The sequence below is a fragment of the Sorex araneus genome, chromosome 10 (genome assembly GCF_027595985.1).
Source record: "Sorex araneus isolate mSorAra2 chromosome 10, mSorAra2.pri, whole genome shotgun sequence".
Lineage (NCBI taxonomy): Eukaryota > Metazoa > Chordata > Mammalia > Eulipotyphla > Soricidae > Sorex > Sorex araneus.
The window spans coordinates 51,999,967-52,015,597 of NC_073311.1; the positions used below are offsets into that span (position 1 = coordinate 51,999,967).

The 15,631-nt window shown below is 35.2% G+C and overlaps 1 protein-coding gene and 1 non-coding gene across 2 annotated transcripts; one reads left to right on the forward strand and one right to left on the reverse strand.

The window, feature by feature from the left end:
* Nucleotides 1-4,611: 4,611 nt before the first annotated feature.
* On the forward strand, nucleotides 4,612-11,694 carry LOC105943106 (NKG2-C type II integral membrane protein-like). The gene is made up of 5 exons (XM_012933395.2): nucleotides 4,612-4,700; nucleotides 5,176-5,274; nucleotides 7,874-8,043; nucleotides 11,189-11,289; nucleotides 11,577-11,694. The coding sequence occupies exons 1-5, from the start codon at nucleotides 4,637-4,639 to the stop codon at nucleotides 11,692-11,694; spliced, it is 552 nt and encodes a 183-aa protein (XP_012788849.2). The 5' UTR covers nucleotides 4,612-4,636.
* On the reverse strand, nucleotides 6,094-6,227 carry LOC129399229 (U11 spliceosomal RNA). Its single transcript, XR_008627004.1, has one exon. It is a non-coding gene; the product is annotated as a U11 spliceosomal RNA (small nuclear RNA).
* Nucleotides 11,695-15,631: the final 3,937 nt, after the last annotated feature.

Consider the following 15,631-nt stretch of genomic DNA (forward strand, 5'->3'; position numbering starts at 1 on the left):
TGGTTTGTGGGTGTGGCTCCCAGGTACCTAACTTTTGGCTGTTTAATTTCTCAGGAAACTTGGTACCAAGTTGTTGGGGTTCGGCCAGAGACAGTGGCAATTTTGGGGTACGAGGAAGCCTGAGGACACCAAAAGACTGTTGATACACTTGCTGCATGGACACAGGTTGACCTGCTGTCAGTACCATACCCCCAAATTTTCAATCAATAAAATTTCAGAAAATTCTAAGAACTTGATCAGTAATTTTAGATTGAAAGTGGATAAGTTTTACAATAAAGTTGACAATGTCATTGATAAAAAGAAAATATAACAATTCTTGAGAATAGTTAGAGATAATTATCTAATTTTATGGGATTATGATATTTGAATTATTTTCATTAAAAATGACATAATGAGGTTGTGAGAAGAAGAGGCTCATAATACCAAAATTTATCAACTGAGTTCAGATTGGTCATCTACACTGTTCTTTTTAAGTTATTTTTTATTGCAACTCCATAGTTTACTGTTGTTCATAATACTGTTGTTTCAGGAGTAAAATATTGCCATACTATTCCTACCACTAGTGTGTCCTTCCCTCCACCAATACCCACCACCCAGCCTGATACCTTGCAGGCACAATCAAATTTGCTTTCTATTGTTTGTTACAAGAAAAAGACAAATGGAACTATCAAATTTTAGATCCAGTATGAGTCAATTTGTGAAAATTGTTACTTCTCACAATGATATTACTAAGGTCATTGAGGGTCTGTGGTACTGGTTGGTGCTAGTCGTTGCTTGTGTTATTGCTGAGACTTGTTGAGCTTGTTGGACTTCTATGCAACAGATTTGCTCTATTCAACAGTACTATGAGCTACTGAGGTACATGGTTGGTATTCCAGGAGCTAAACGTTTGGAACAATTTGGTGACATAGCAGTTTGATGAGGTTCAGTTGTGAAACCTGACCGTTTCTAAGTCTGAGAGTGTTGGCTCCGGCTCCGGGCTGCTGGAACTTCTGGAAGAGAAGGGGGGATCCTGCTCATCCCCATTGTGAGAAGGCCCCAATGTTCTCAGCCCAGACAAGCCTACTAGGGAGGAATCAATGGTGTTGTGATGTTCTCTGGTGATGCTGATTTGTTTCCCTGTTGGCAAGTCATCTATGTTATTCTTAATGAGATCCAAGGTTTGGTATTTGTTATTGAAATAGAAGCAATTGAAAAGTAAACAATGGTCAAGTTTTTTGTACCGCCCACTCCTCCCATAGCTCTTGTTTCCAAGGTATTTGCCAATAGACAGACTAAATTAGAAACTAGAAGCTCAGAGTCCTCTGTACGGTGGAAGTGTTTCTTTAATTCTCTTGAAATTCAAATCTAAGGATTTCCTGTTGAAATTTCAAATGACACTTCAATAAGGAATCTATTTTTTTTTCACTCTTGCTTTGCATTCTGAGTCTTCACAGATCAGTCTGTCCAGACCACAGATATTTCATACTTTGAAAGTTCTTTTCACACCTGGTCTCTCTGTAGAGGACATTTCACATCCTGTCCAGCAGAAGGTATTTGTTGTTGCTCTTCTCTTTAGCAATTCATGGAATACTATAAAAACTAGGAATGAAACAACTGAGATACAATTCATAAATGACCAAATCAAATAGAACATTAGTTTCTCTGCCTGAAAGCTCAAGGTGGGAAAGAGATTAAAATATAAAATATACAAAAGATTTCTTTATGATTCAATGTAGTGATTTTGAAGAATTAGTCAATTATATATTCACATACATGCCTGACTTTGTTGTTTTGGTATTTGTAAACAATTTGGCTTCTGTACGTACTCCATTTTTAGTTATGCATTTAAAGATATCTTGCTAAAATGAATTTACCTGATCATATATATCAAACACAGTATTTCATGCATTGATTTTTATTAAACAAAATTATTTTAGCTTTTAAAAAGCATTAGGATTATGAAGCTCCCATTTTGTTCCACCTTACAGAAATTATTAAAAATCAAAAGATCTTAAAAAATATTGAACAAAACATATAAACATACACGTATCACATCAACAAAAGCCTCTCCTATCATTTTAATCTCACACATTTCTGTTATTATGAATAATAAATCATAAATATTAATTTAGTGAATATAACAAAAAAATCAGTGACATATTATTAAAATCTCACTTTATGGCCTTACCAGTCTGCTAAATGTTTCATAGGAATAGTAATCTACATATTTTTTATTCTTATTTCATTTATTTACTTATTTATTTATTTATTTATTTATTATATAAAATAAGGGGTGTCTTTAAATGGGGTGATGAAATGAACAGAAAGTTTTCCAAAGAAGAAATCCAAATGGCTGAGAGGCACATGAGAAAATGTTCAACATCACTAATCATCAGGGAGATGCAGATCAAAACAACAATGAGATATCATCTCACACGACAGAGACTGGCCCACATCCCAAAAAACAAAAGCAACCGGTGTTGGCGTGGATGTGGGGAGAAAGGGACTCTCCTTCAATGCTGGTGGGAATGCCGACTGGTTCAGCCCTTTGGAAAACAATATGGACGATTCTCAAAAAGTTAGAAATTGAGCTCCCATTTGACCCAGCAATACCACTCCTGGGAATATTTCCCGGAGAGGCAAAAAGGTATAGTAGAGATGACATCTGCATTTCCATGTTCATTGCCGCTCTGTTTACAATAGCCACAATATGGAAAAAACCAGAGTGCCCGAAAACAGATGATTGGCTAAAGAAACTCTGATATATTTACACAATGGAATACTATGTAGCTGTCAGAAAACATGAAGTCATGAAATTTGCATATAATTGGATCAACGTGGAAAGTAACATGCTGAGTGAAATGAGTCAGAAAGAAAGAGACAGATATAGAAAGATCGCACTCATATGTGGACTATAAAGTAGCTGAGAGGTACAAGCTTACAATGTTGCGATTCTTGGCAGACATTTCTCTGGACTTAGTTACTAAAATACTAAAATACAGAAATCCAAAACTATGCTGCTGCTAGTGTGGCCTCCTGACCTCATATCTCTTTATTCTCAGCAATGGAAAACAAATTACCAAATGCTTTCTTTTCAGCAGATCGAATTTAGGAGGTAGAAACTCCAAATCAATAATAGTGAACTTTTTTGTTGAAATATTGAATGTAATCAAAGTAAAGTGAAAGTAAAGTGAAATTTACCAGTTACACATGCTGGTTGGGGGGCTGGAGAGGTGGGGGGAAAGGAGGAAGTATATCGTGATTCTTGGTGGTGGAATATGTGCTCTGGTGAAGGGATGGGTGTTTGAGCATTGTATAACTGAGACTTAAACCTGAAAGCTTTGTAACTTTCCACGTGGTGATTCAATAAAAGAATTTAAAAAATAAAATAAATGTATATAGGAATGAAAAAAAAAAATAAACTCCTCTAAATTCAAATCTAAGATTTCCTGTTGAAATTTCAGGTGATACTTCAGTAGGGAACCTAGCTTTTTCCACTCTTGCTTTTCATTCTGGGCTTTCACAGGTCAGTCTGTCCAGACCACAGGCAGGCTGTATTAAAGGATTATGTGCAATGTTTAAACTTATTAAAGATCAAAGGTTGAAAGTAATATAAGTATGTGGTGGAGTCTTCTCCAGGCCTCTGTTCAGTGCGCTCACTCAACCAGCAAGGGGCCACTGCTCAGGGTCTTGAGGACAGGGCCAAGTTTCCCTCCAAGTAAGGGGAGGGGTCTGAGGGAAAAGAGCAAACCTTGCCACCACATCCTCCAAGGAAAGAGAATAAAGCACAGAAGCACAGTGTGGGTCCTGTAAAGCGGAATCCACTGTACTGAGTGACATCAAGCCTTAATATAGGTTGAGGAGGTGGTGGGAGTATGCAACTGGTCACCTACACAGGATGATCGGAGCAAACATGTTTTCTGTAGATAGGGCGACACCTTCACAGCATATTTGCCAGAAACATCCTGCCCCAGGTAACTTTGAACTGTGATATGCATTGTAACAGGCTGCACTCAAAGCAGACCAGAGGTATTTCTCTCCCAACACATCTGCCTGCTGAGCCCAGGAGTTAGTATAGCCCTTCAAAGCCCACCAAAAGGGGCTTTTCTCCCAACAGTATGAATTAATCTTGCATATCAGTTAAACTATTTTATCTGATATCTCAATTGATAATTTAATTGACTGGTTTAACAGACAACATCATCTCTATGAAAATTTGAATAAACAGTTTTGTTCCGTAGATAATCTTTCATTTGCTGAGGAGGCAAATATTGGCCATTGACTCAATTGCCAGCTTCTTAGGCAGAATATTATTAAAAATCTTAAAAATAAATATTTAAGGTTTTATCAAAAATATTTAAAGCAATTGTCTTTGCCTGTTTGCTATCAATGTTATTTCTAATGTTTTTTTTTATCCCGAGCAAGTAATATTGCATCAGATTAAAATAATTAAACTTAAAATGTGTTCTTTCATGATGCACATGTTTAAATCTTTAAGAAAGTAATAACTTAGTTTTTTGCTTGTTAACCTGCAAAATAACTATTCCTCAAGTTTCCCCGCCCACAGTGACTCTGCTAGAATCTTGGTCACACCCTTTATTAACTGCTACATGTAGTCAGGACAGAGCACAGCCTGCCACTAAGCAGCTCCGAGATGAGACGCCAAAGAGAAAACGACCCACAACTGAATTTGCAATCAAGAAGACAGTTAAGGAAAGGTAAGCGCGCTAATAACTTCATTTCAGTAACAAACTAATAGCAAATAAGTCTGGAAATCAATCTTGAAAATGAACCTGTAAAGGCCTAACAAGTATTCTCAGAGCAAAGGGAAAGCGCTGAATAGACATTTGACTGTCTCCAGTGAACAGTTGGGTGTGGGGGTGCAGGAAGAACAGAGAATGAGGCTTATATACTTTTCATTGGTGGAATGAAAACTTGAAGAAGTTGGACTATGGTATTCTAATATGAAATCTGAGGACGAATTTTACTCATGCATTGAAATTTGAAGACTAATTTAAAAAAAATCTCTTGGAACATTATATTTCTTGAAAATGCAATGGTATTTCCTATAGTAGCTTACAATTTTCCCTAGTGGTCTGGTCAATACAATGCCTGTGCTCGTCGATTCTTTTGGAAATAATGATATGATTACCAACATTTCTCCTTTCTGTGTTTCCATCACTCTTCCTGCAGGTTTCCCCTTCCCTCCAGAACAGCTGATTGCTGAGGTCCTGGGAATTACCTGCTTGGTCTTGATGTCTAGCCTTGTGAAAACCATAATCCTTATTTCCTGTAAGAATATGTTTAAGGAGTCTGGGGTATGACTCAATGGGTGGGAGGCAGAACTAGCCCCTGAGAATAATTATGTGTGCTGTCAAATTAAAAATTAAAAAACAGAATTGAAAATTTTCAAGAAAAGTATTCAATTTAATAATGATCAATGCCTATAATTATATACATTTATAATATTATGAAAATGACTTATTATTACATGTGAATTTAAACATATGGACTATTCTAAATATAGTAAAAATATAAAAATAAAAAAGCACATTTAGGGGCTGGAGCGATAAGACATCGGGTAAGGCATTTGACTTGCAGGTAGCACTACCTGTGTTCAATTGTCGGCATCCCATATGGTCCCCCCAGCACTGCCAGGAGTAATTCCTGAGTTCAGAGCCAGGAGTAATCCTGGGGCATTGCTGTGTATGAACCAAAAACCAAAAAAAAGCACATTTATTAAATTAATGTATAATTGTCATCACATAAATATTTTATTGCAATTTACACTTGTATTAAAATTATAGTAGTTGAGCTACTGCAGAAATGTGATATACGTTAACTTATTTCATAAATAAAAGAAATGTAATAAAAGAGTTAAATGTCTCATTGAGAAATCCATATTCATTTTGAGATATTTAAACAAAATATTTATGAAATATTATGAATGGTCATATTTTCCCCCCCACAGTTATGAAATAGTCTGTCAAGTCTTCAACATTATTATTTCACAGTTTGCAAATTTTATTGTAGGTAATTTAAACTTAAAATAACATAATTGATATCAAATTAAAGAACTATACTTACATCTATTTTTCAAAATAATCTGGCAGGTGAACCAGGACCAACAATCACCAGCTGCCCTGCTGCTGAGAAATTATGTTTCCAAAATCTCTTGATGTTGATTCTGTATGTAGAGCAAGGGCGCTGCCCTACGTGTGCTGGTCACGGCAGGAGCCCTCTTTAAAAATACATTTTTATAGAATTACTTTCCAATTTTCTAGATACTGAAATTGAAATACCAGAGTCGAATAATGCATCATTAGTGACACGGACTCAGAAAGGTATATAATGATCTTCAAAATTTTAATCACTGTGTCACTGTCATTTCCTTGCTGATCAATTTGCTCAAGCAGGCACCAGTAAAGTGCCTGCCTGTGAGACTTATTGCTACTGTTTTTTGGCACATTGAATGTGCCACAGGTGGCTTGCCAGGCTCTGCCATGCGGGTGAGACACTCTCAGTAGCTTGCCAGGCTCTCTGAGAGGGGCGGAGGAACTGAACACTGGTCGGCCTTGTGCAAGGCAAAGGCCTTATCCGCTGTGCTATCGCTCTAGCCTTGAAATTCTAATAATACGATTTATGTTTTTTTGTTTTTTCCAAGATTACATAATATTAAAGAGCATAAGGAACAGATCTCTCATTTTAATGCAACTATATGTAGACTAGTGTGAATCGATTATTTTGAATTTATAATAAGAATAAAGAGTACTGTAGAGAATATTTTATATATTTATACTTTATAATCAAAACATGCTTTAGTATAATAAAAAACTTATTAGAAAATGTAAATAATTTTTTGAACTTCATTAATCAAAATACAGAGAGAGCTGTGACTTCATTTCTTTAAGTTTTAAAAATATTTTTGCACTCAAACTTAATTCTTCTGTTGTTTTCCTTAGAAAAATTAATTTTATCAGAACACTCCATGCTGGAGTCACCTGCATAATTTGTCTTCCTCTTACTTTAAAGTACTCTGCTCTGGATCACCCAGAATGTGAAATTCAGAGTCTGAATTTTCTTTACTTTTTTTGGCTTCTCAGATTTGCTTTATTTTTCTTCTCTCTGTGTCTCTCTTCCCTTCTTTCTGCTCTTCTCTCTCTGTCCATATTCTTCTTATTAGTACTCTTATTAGTACCCTCCCTCAATAATACTATTTTACTTTGCATGCAGTTTTATTTCGTGCTATTTTAAACTTTAACAATACAAAAAATTTCACCTAAGAAACTAATGTTATTGTGATGTACTGGAATAAATTTAAATTTACAAGTTTTTCTAAATTTTCATCTAGCTACCCAGAACCTAAAGCAGAATAATTCCTCCAGAATTTTTACAACGAGGATCCAGAAAGAAGGTATATACTGATTTTCAGTTTTGATACTACATTTCATAATTTGTATGTCATGGGATAAGTAGAAATGCTAATCAATTTAAGAGGAAACATCATTAAAAAATAAAATAAATGTTCATAAAAGTAATTGGTATGCAATAACATATAAAAAGTAACTTCTTTGTTATAAATTTTTTACCAATTTTGGCTGAAATATTTTATACCTAAAAATGATGGTGAATAAGTTATTCAACCTTACAAATTATTTATTTGTGACTAATGTAAATATACGAAGTGGGAATTTTTAGTGCTGTATTTGTCTTATATCAACATTTAAATTAAGGGATGAGAACTGACCCTTACTGGGAGTGTTTGCATGAGACTTGTGCATTGATGTATCACATCCTGACAGTGCACAGTATGTAATATACATGCATGTTTTTAACTATGCGCGTGTAGCAGATCCATCTGATGTTTGTAATTCAACTTTTCTATTAATAGCTGAAAATAACTCTCTGGTGCCTCATTGTGCTCACTGTCCTCCTGAGGGATTTACATACTCCAACAATTGCTATTATATAAATCACGGGAAAATGTCATGGCATGAGAGTGTGGTGGCCTGTGCTTCTCGCCGGTCTCGCCTGCTTTATATAGAGAGTGAAGAAGAACTGGTAAGAGTTTAACGTGACAACCACATTACAAAAGACATTTCAACTAATACTTATTCATTTTTACATATTTTTACTGTATATTTTATATACTCTACATCTGGACTTTTAATATTTCAGTCCTGCAATTTTCTTTCATGTCATAATGTACATTTGATTTTTCATTCTTACTTTTTTCTAGAAAGACATGTTTTCACTATTGTTTTTTAATTTTTTCTTCCATTTAAACTAATTAAAGATTACAATGTTTGCTTATATTACAGCTAGTGATAGCCATTTAAGTGGATTTAGTTAGCTTCAAATGAATCAAGTGTTATTGTGTGCTCTTAAATGCAATAAGAAATTGGCATATTTTTCAGTTTGCCAGTGACATAAAAACATTCCATGTTTCAAAGGCCGTTCTGTCAGTCCTTAACATCTCTTAATGTCTTTTCCTTGTCATTAAATAGAGTCCTGTATTAAGATTTTACCAGATTTTATGCATTTTAATCTCCTTGTTATTCTATTCAATTATAAATAAGATTTCTTTTTGAATTTTCATTTATGTAATTGTCTATGCTCATGAATGATTCTAAGAATTTAATGAAGTCTTTAAGAGTTTTGATAAATACTATCACAAAATATGCACAAAGTAATGGATTGTAGGCTTATTAGAGGCGGAGATTCTGGTGATACCCAGTGGTGTTCAGGGGTTATTCCTTGCTCTGTGCTCAGGGATCACCCCTAGCTGAGCTTGGGGACCTTTGTGATGCTGGATATCTAAGAGCATCCACTGCTTTACAAGCAAATGCCTTAAACCCTCTCACCTGACTTGAATTCCTATTACTTTTTTCTTGTTTTATTATGTGCTTTCTACTTGATCTGACTAGTACTTCTAATATTCAACTGAACAAAAGTGGTACTAATAGATGTTTTACCTTGTTCCCAATTTTACTGTAAAAGCTTATATTCAATAAAAAATGGGGGCCAGAGAGATAGTACTTGGATTGCAGTTAAGTCATGCACGTGTACTGCCCAGGTTCAACCCCGTGGTTAACCCAGTATTGAAGGGTTCAGGTTCAGCCTCTAGGGCTCTGGGCACTGGATAATTTTTGATCCCACAGAACCTGAGCAATATCACAGCAGCAGGCTCTCGCTGACCTGCCTAATCTACTTGGCTGAGCACAGTTGAAAGGGGCCTTCGGGATTCCTGTCCAAATCTTGGGGTTCCCCACCAAAAATAAGTAACAAAATAAAACATTTTTATTGTGACAATGTTGATTTATACAACATATTAGACTTATAAATAACATTATATCTGACATTATATACAAAATTATAATAGACTGTTTTCCAAATGTTTAGACACATTTGGAATACATTACTGTCACACCACACCCTTCACCCCCAGGCCAATGTAGGTCCAGCACAATCCATTAGACATTTTCACCAAATCCCTCCCATGTGGCCATCTAAATTTTCATTGTTCTTCTTTAGGAAGCCTTTCTGTTTATATATGATTTTATTATAAATATACATGGATCTGTTTTTTTTTTTCACTTTTAGGAATGGTTGCTTCAGTGTTGGTATTTGAATTAAATTTACATATTGTATGTACATTAGGAAAATTATAATTTTCTTAAAAAATAAACATACAACCATATAAAATTCATTGTTACAACTCTAATATAGATTATTCAAAGTGTTTATAGATATGCAAATGTGCACAGGCTTATTCATTTAATCGTGTTTGTATTTAGCGTGTTTTTCCAGAAAAATCTCTTTACTTTTAAACACTGTTGATGACATTAACTATGTATGTCTTTTGATTACTTCTAGATATATCCCTTCTATCAATATTTTCTTTGTTTTTTTATATAAATATATATGTTTTATGACATTGGGGTTGAATCCACAACTTTATATTTATAGAACATGAGGATCCTACATCTTTAACTATATTCCTGATGTTACCATTCTCCAAAAATTAACATATTGGTGATGATCTTTTCAAATTTTCGAATGCCTTCACAACATTATCAAGAGTAATGTATAAACTTTATTAGTCAGAGAGAGAGACAGAGAGCCAGAGACAGAGAGCTAGAGAGCCAGAGAGAGAGAGAGAGAGAGAAAGAGAGAGAGAGAGAGAGAGGGAATGGCTGCCCTGAGCCACCTCTTCTGTAGTTTGGTGTTGGGAAGCAGCAAGTCTAGCTCTTCTGTTGGGTCATCTATAGTAGTGTTTTCCATATCTGTTGTTTCATAACTCTGGAGAAAACTTTTTGTCTTTCTCTTTCAAAGTCCTTTAACTTTTACATTAGAATTTTAGTAAAAAATGTTATTAGCAGGAACGAACTTAGAGAAATAAGTATGGCAGCTTGAACAGATTGCTGTTTCAGTGAAGAGGCATTGTTCTTTGCTTATCTTGGCTTAGAGAGCAGTTGGCTTAGAGATAGAACAGGGGTAAGGTATGGCCTTATGACCTTGAGGAAACTAACCCTAGTTTGACCTCTGATACCATATATGTCCCCTGGTACCACCAGGAGTGATCCCTGAACACAACTAGATGTAGCCCCAAAATAAATAATTTTGGATATCCAGTTATCATTTTCTGACTGCCAACCAGTTATGAAATCTTTTGTTAGTTTCCTTATAAAAGCAAACTCAAAGTAAAAATGTAACGTTACAATTTACAGTTACATCTCTTTCTCGGAGAGCCAGGTAAGATACCGAAACTATCTTGCCCACAAGGCAGAGCCTGGCAAGCTACCCATGGCGTATTTGATATGCCAAAAACAGTAACAACAAGTCTCGCAATGCAGATGTTACTGGTGCCCGCTTGAGCAAATGGATGAGCAAAGAGATGACGTGACAATTAATTGGTTTCAAGGTCTGGGGAAATGATCAACATAAATAAATTATGTGCACTTCTTTTTCCTTGTTAAATAAGAAACAGACCCAAGCCACTAATTTTTCATATCCAGAAATTTAAGTCAGAAGCAAAATAGTAATACAATTTTAGGCAATTTGAAAATCATTAATTTCTATTTTTGTTAAGTTGAAATGTAGCAATGCCTTTTCACTTTTAAATTAAGAATCTTTGAAAAAATATCTACTTGCATCTTTTAAATAATAAAATTTCTCATAATGAACACTATATATTTTCAAATAGAAATTTCTGGTCTCCATATTATCTCCAAGTTGGGTTGGAATATTTCGTAACAGCAAACATCATCCATGGATGTCAATAAATGGTTCAACTTCCAAACTAAAGTAAGTTTTTTGTTTGCTTTAAATATTTGAAATGTATAAAGAAAATATAAGATTTATAATAATCTTAACTTGTTAATTTATAGCATGAAGAAAATATTGTTAGATAGCATTTTTTCATATGAAAATTAAAATATGCAGTGGTTAGATTTTGAATCCAAATTTTTTGTAAATTTTCTTTTCTCCATTTTCAATACATTAGTTACTTCCTTTACATAGGAAATGTTATTGATTAGTGGGTTGCCTGCTAAAAAAGTGCTAACATATTTATGCATATTTTTCCATTATAGGATTAAAGACAATTCAGCTGGAGAATCTAACTGTGTTATTGTATTCTCAGATGGCCTCCATGCAGAGATTTGCACATATCCAAGTTCTTATTATTGCAAGCATAAACTTCAGAATTAGTACAGCTACATATGAATTCTGTTGAATAAATTAATAATCTTAAAGAGACTAGCTCATTTTGCATGTAATAATGACCTTACCAAATAAAATTGAAGTGTACAAAAGTAAAGTTTTAGTAATTAGTGTAAAGTTTCTATATGTACCTTTCCTATTTCATGGAAATTGTTTCTATATTTTATCCCAAATATGAGGCTTATTGAATTTTTGTCATACTTAAAGATATTTACATTTTTCTTCAATAGAAGTATATTCTCATTATTCTACTAGATGATATAATTCTATAATTGGTGGTAATTTTCATTGTTTTAGTTTAGATTGGAGTAACAAATATTTTCCATTTTGTGTTTGTAAACTAATGGTAAAATTAGTTTACCATTAATTCTAAAATAAACTGCAGTGAGTGGATGTACTATTTTTGTATTTAAAATTGGTGTGTATCTGGGGGCTGGAGCAATAGCACAGCGGGTAGGCTGTTTGCCTTGCACACGACCAACCTGGGTTCTATTCCCAGCATTTCATAACCATATCCCCCTGAACCCCTGAGCACGGCCAGGAGTAATTGCTGAGTGCATGAGCCAGGACAACCCCTGTTCTTCATCAGGTGTGACCCAAAAACAAAAACAAAAAAACAAAATTGCTGTGTATCTATATTTATTTGAGATATTTTCTTAACACAATATCACAGATTAGAGTAAGTTTTTATTTATAACTATGTACTTAGGTTTTTATCAAGGTGACATAAGGAAGCTACATAAGGTAGAGCGATAGCACAGCAGGTAGAGGGTTTGCCATACACGTGTCTGACCCAGGTTTGATTCCTCTGCCCCTCTCGGAGAGCCCGGGAAGCTACTGAGAGTATCCCACCCACACGGCAGAGCCCGGCAAGCTACTCGTGGCCTATTCGATATGCCAAAAACAGTAACAACAAGTCTCACGATGGAGTCATTATGGTGCCCACTCAAGCAAATTGATGAAAATGGGATGAAAGTGCTATACAGTGCTGTACATAAGGAAGCATTTGCTTATTGTATCACCAGAAGATAATTGTATGATAGGACTCACACTCACACAGACACATCTATATTATTGACGTATTGACATATAGATATCTATGTCTATACCTATATCATATATATGCCTATATCATTGAAGGGTACTCATAATATATATTCGCAGGAATTAAAGTACTCCAGCCGTGCTCAGGGGTCATTCCTAGCAATGATCTGGGGAACATATGAAGTGCTGAAGATCAAGCAGGATCCAACTGAAAGGAAGATAGCACTCACCATGTATATTTTATGGGTTTGTTTGGTGTCAAATTGGACAGTGCTAAGGACTCTGTGCCTATTTCTTGTACTGCATTTTTGTAATTTTCATTTTCTAAGATTTTCAGTTTTTTTGCTGTAGACATTAAAATATATTCATAATTTTGCATTATTACCTGTTTATGTGCATAAAAAGCATCACAATTGAAAATGAAGCTTTTTGTCTTTCCAATGTTCTCAAAAGTCATTTTTAGCATTATTCGGTATTATCATGAAAACATCTTGGCTCTGGTGCTCCCTAACTGCCATTCTGATGTTTCTAGTAATTATCAGTTTCTTCCTTCTACTTCCTTTGCTACTTCTTTTTCCCCAAACCTGGACTGTTAAGCCACATCCAAGGTGTTCAAGAGCCATTTCTGGCACTGTGCTTGTGGATCATTCTTGGCAATTGCAGGGGGTCACATTTGGTTCTAAGGATAGAACCTGGGTCTGCCTGTCCCTCATCCTTACACTCTGTGCTTGCTCTCTGACCCTTTACTTTCCTTGCATTGCCCCTAATTTAGCCTTCCAGTTTTCTTTTGTATAGTTTATTTCTCTCTCTCTCTTTATCTCTGTATCTCTCTCTCTTTATCTCTGTATCTCTCTATCTTTATCTCTCTCTCTTTCTCCCTCTCTCTCTTTCTCCTTCTCTCTCTCATTTCTTGAGCTCTTTTTGCTTTTTTACTTTCTATTCTCTCCTTTTTCCCTTCCTATTTATGTCTGTACATAATAGACTTAATTTCATAATTTTCTTTCCATTTATACGTAATGTGAAAGTTCTTTCTGTCCATTTAACCTTAATTGCTGAGTTAATTAGGGATGTATTAGTGAATTTTAAGCCACAAAATAGTATTCATGTATTTGGTATTCCCTGCACTTTTAGGTAAACTCCTGTTAGAAAAATTTCTGTAAACTAGGAATGTCCTACATTTCTCTTGAATATGACTTCTGTGATTGAGTAACCACTCTTAATTTTTATTTTATTTATTTTTGCTTTAGGGTAAAACCTGGTGGTGTTCAGGATTTTCTCCTCACTTTGTGCTTGGGAGCACTCCTGGCAGTGCTCAGGGAGTCATACCAGATTAGCCAAGTCTAAGGCAAGCTCCCCACCCTCAGGGTTACTGCTCTGGCCCCTTTTAATTCCCCCACCCCTTTTTATTGATCCACCATGAGGTACAGTAACAGAGCTTTCATGTTTGAATTTAGACAAAATCTAAATTCATATAATTATCAAACACCCATCCCTTCACCAGTGCATGTTTTTTGCCACCAAAGTCCCCAGTATCCCCACCCACACCACGCCCATTCCACACCTACCCCTGCCTGCATGGCAGACAATTTGCACAATACTCTTTCTCTAAGTTGGTCACCTTTGATATTTGAGCCCAGTCCCACCACCCCTCATACCTGCCAAAAATGCAATGCTAGTCAATGTGTTTTGTATTGCTTGTTATGGATACAATACAATGTCACGTGGCTGCAAGAGCGGCTTGGAGCTCTAGGAATTCTAAACTTTTCATAATTAGGGTCTGGAGATATCGCTGCAGCAAGTTGCTAGGGTCCAAGATTCATTTGTGTGTCTCTGGATCCTGACCGTGTGGGAGCTTAAGCAGATGGTGGCTGTGTGTGGGCAGCGTCTCAGAGTCCCATGGGAGGTGGGAAGGAGAAGTACGACTCTTCCGCTGTCTCGTGAGGTCTGGCATTTCCAACCACCACGACCTGTACCTGGAGCTTTTTGCCGAGTTCTAGAAGATGGCAGCCACTGGGATTCCTAGGCGGCAGGCGAGGGATGGCACCTGCACCCAGCTGGAGTCGCCCTAACTGGAGTGGCCCCGTGTAAATGGCCTATTGCAAAAGTGGTGGCCCCCTTTAATTTTAAATTTTATTTAATTAACTTAACATGAACTTTAATGTCTACATTACAGGTGATCTTGTCTAGCGTCTGCTGGAGGAACATCACAGTTCAATAATGTCATAGTATTATAAGAATTATGAATTTATACTGCATCTAAAATGTATGTGAACATAAAAGTTTATCTTATTTGTGTATTTATCGTATGTGTAGAATCATTTCTTACGTGTTATGATTTGGCGCATTATTTATGTGTATACAGTACAGATTTGTGTGTGAATAAAAATCTATCCTGGTGGATCACCTTGTTTTATAAGCAGTGAAAATTGTTGAATTCTCTATTTCAGATTTTTATTTCTTACTTTTGCAACTCTGCTATATTATTTTCACAGGCTCTCATAAACCATTGAAAATCAATTACAGCTGCACACATCATCATGAAACCATCATTTTTGCAACATTGATTCAATTGATTTGTTTTTTAAATATATTCTTTCATGTTTTAAACTTTATCACTCTATGTATTTATTATATATGTCTCTGTGATAAAAATACATCTATATAGATATTGCCATTGAATGTAAATTATTTTCCAATCATATTTATTTTGCAAATAAATATTTTATTTATTTCATTTTTATTTATTTTTGAAAAATGTCGATAGATTAATTTTACATATAAGTCACTATTTTGATTGAATACTACTACTTCTTTGAACTTGGTTTTAGTTTCTCCACAACATCTATTTTTAGTGCCACATACATTATGTGCTAATTTAATG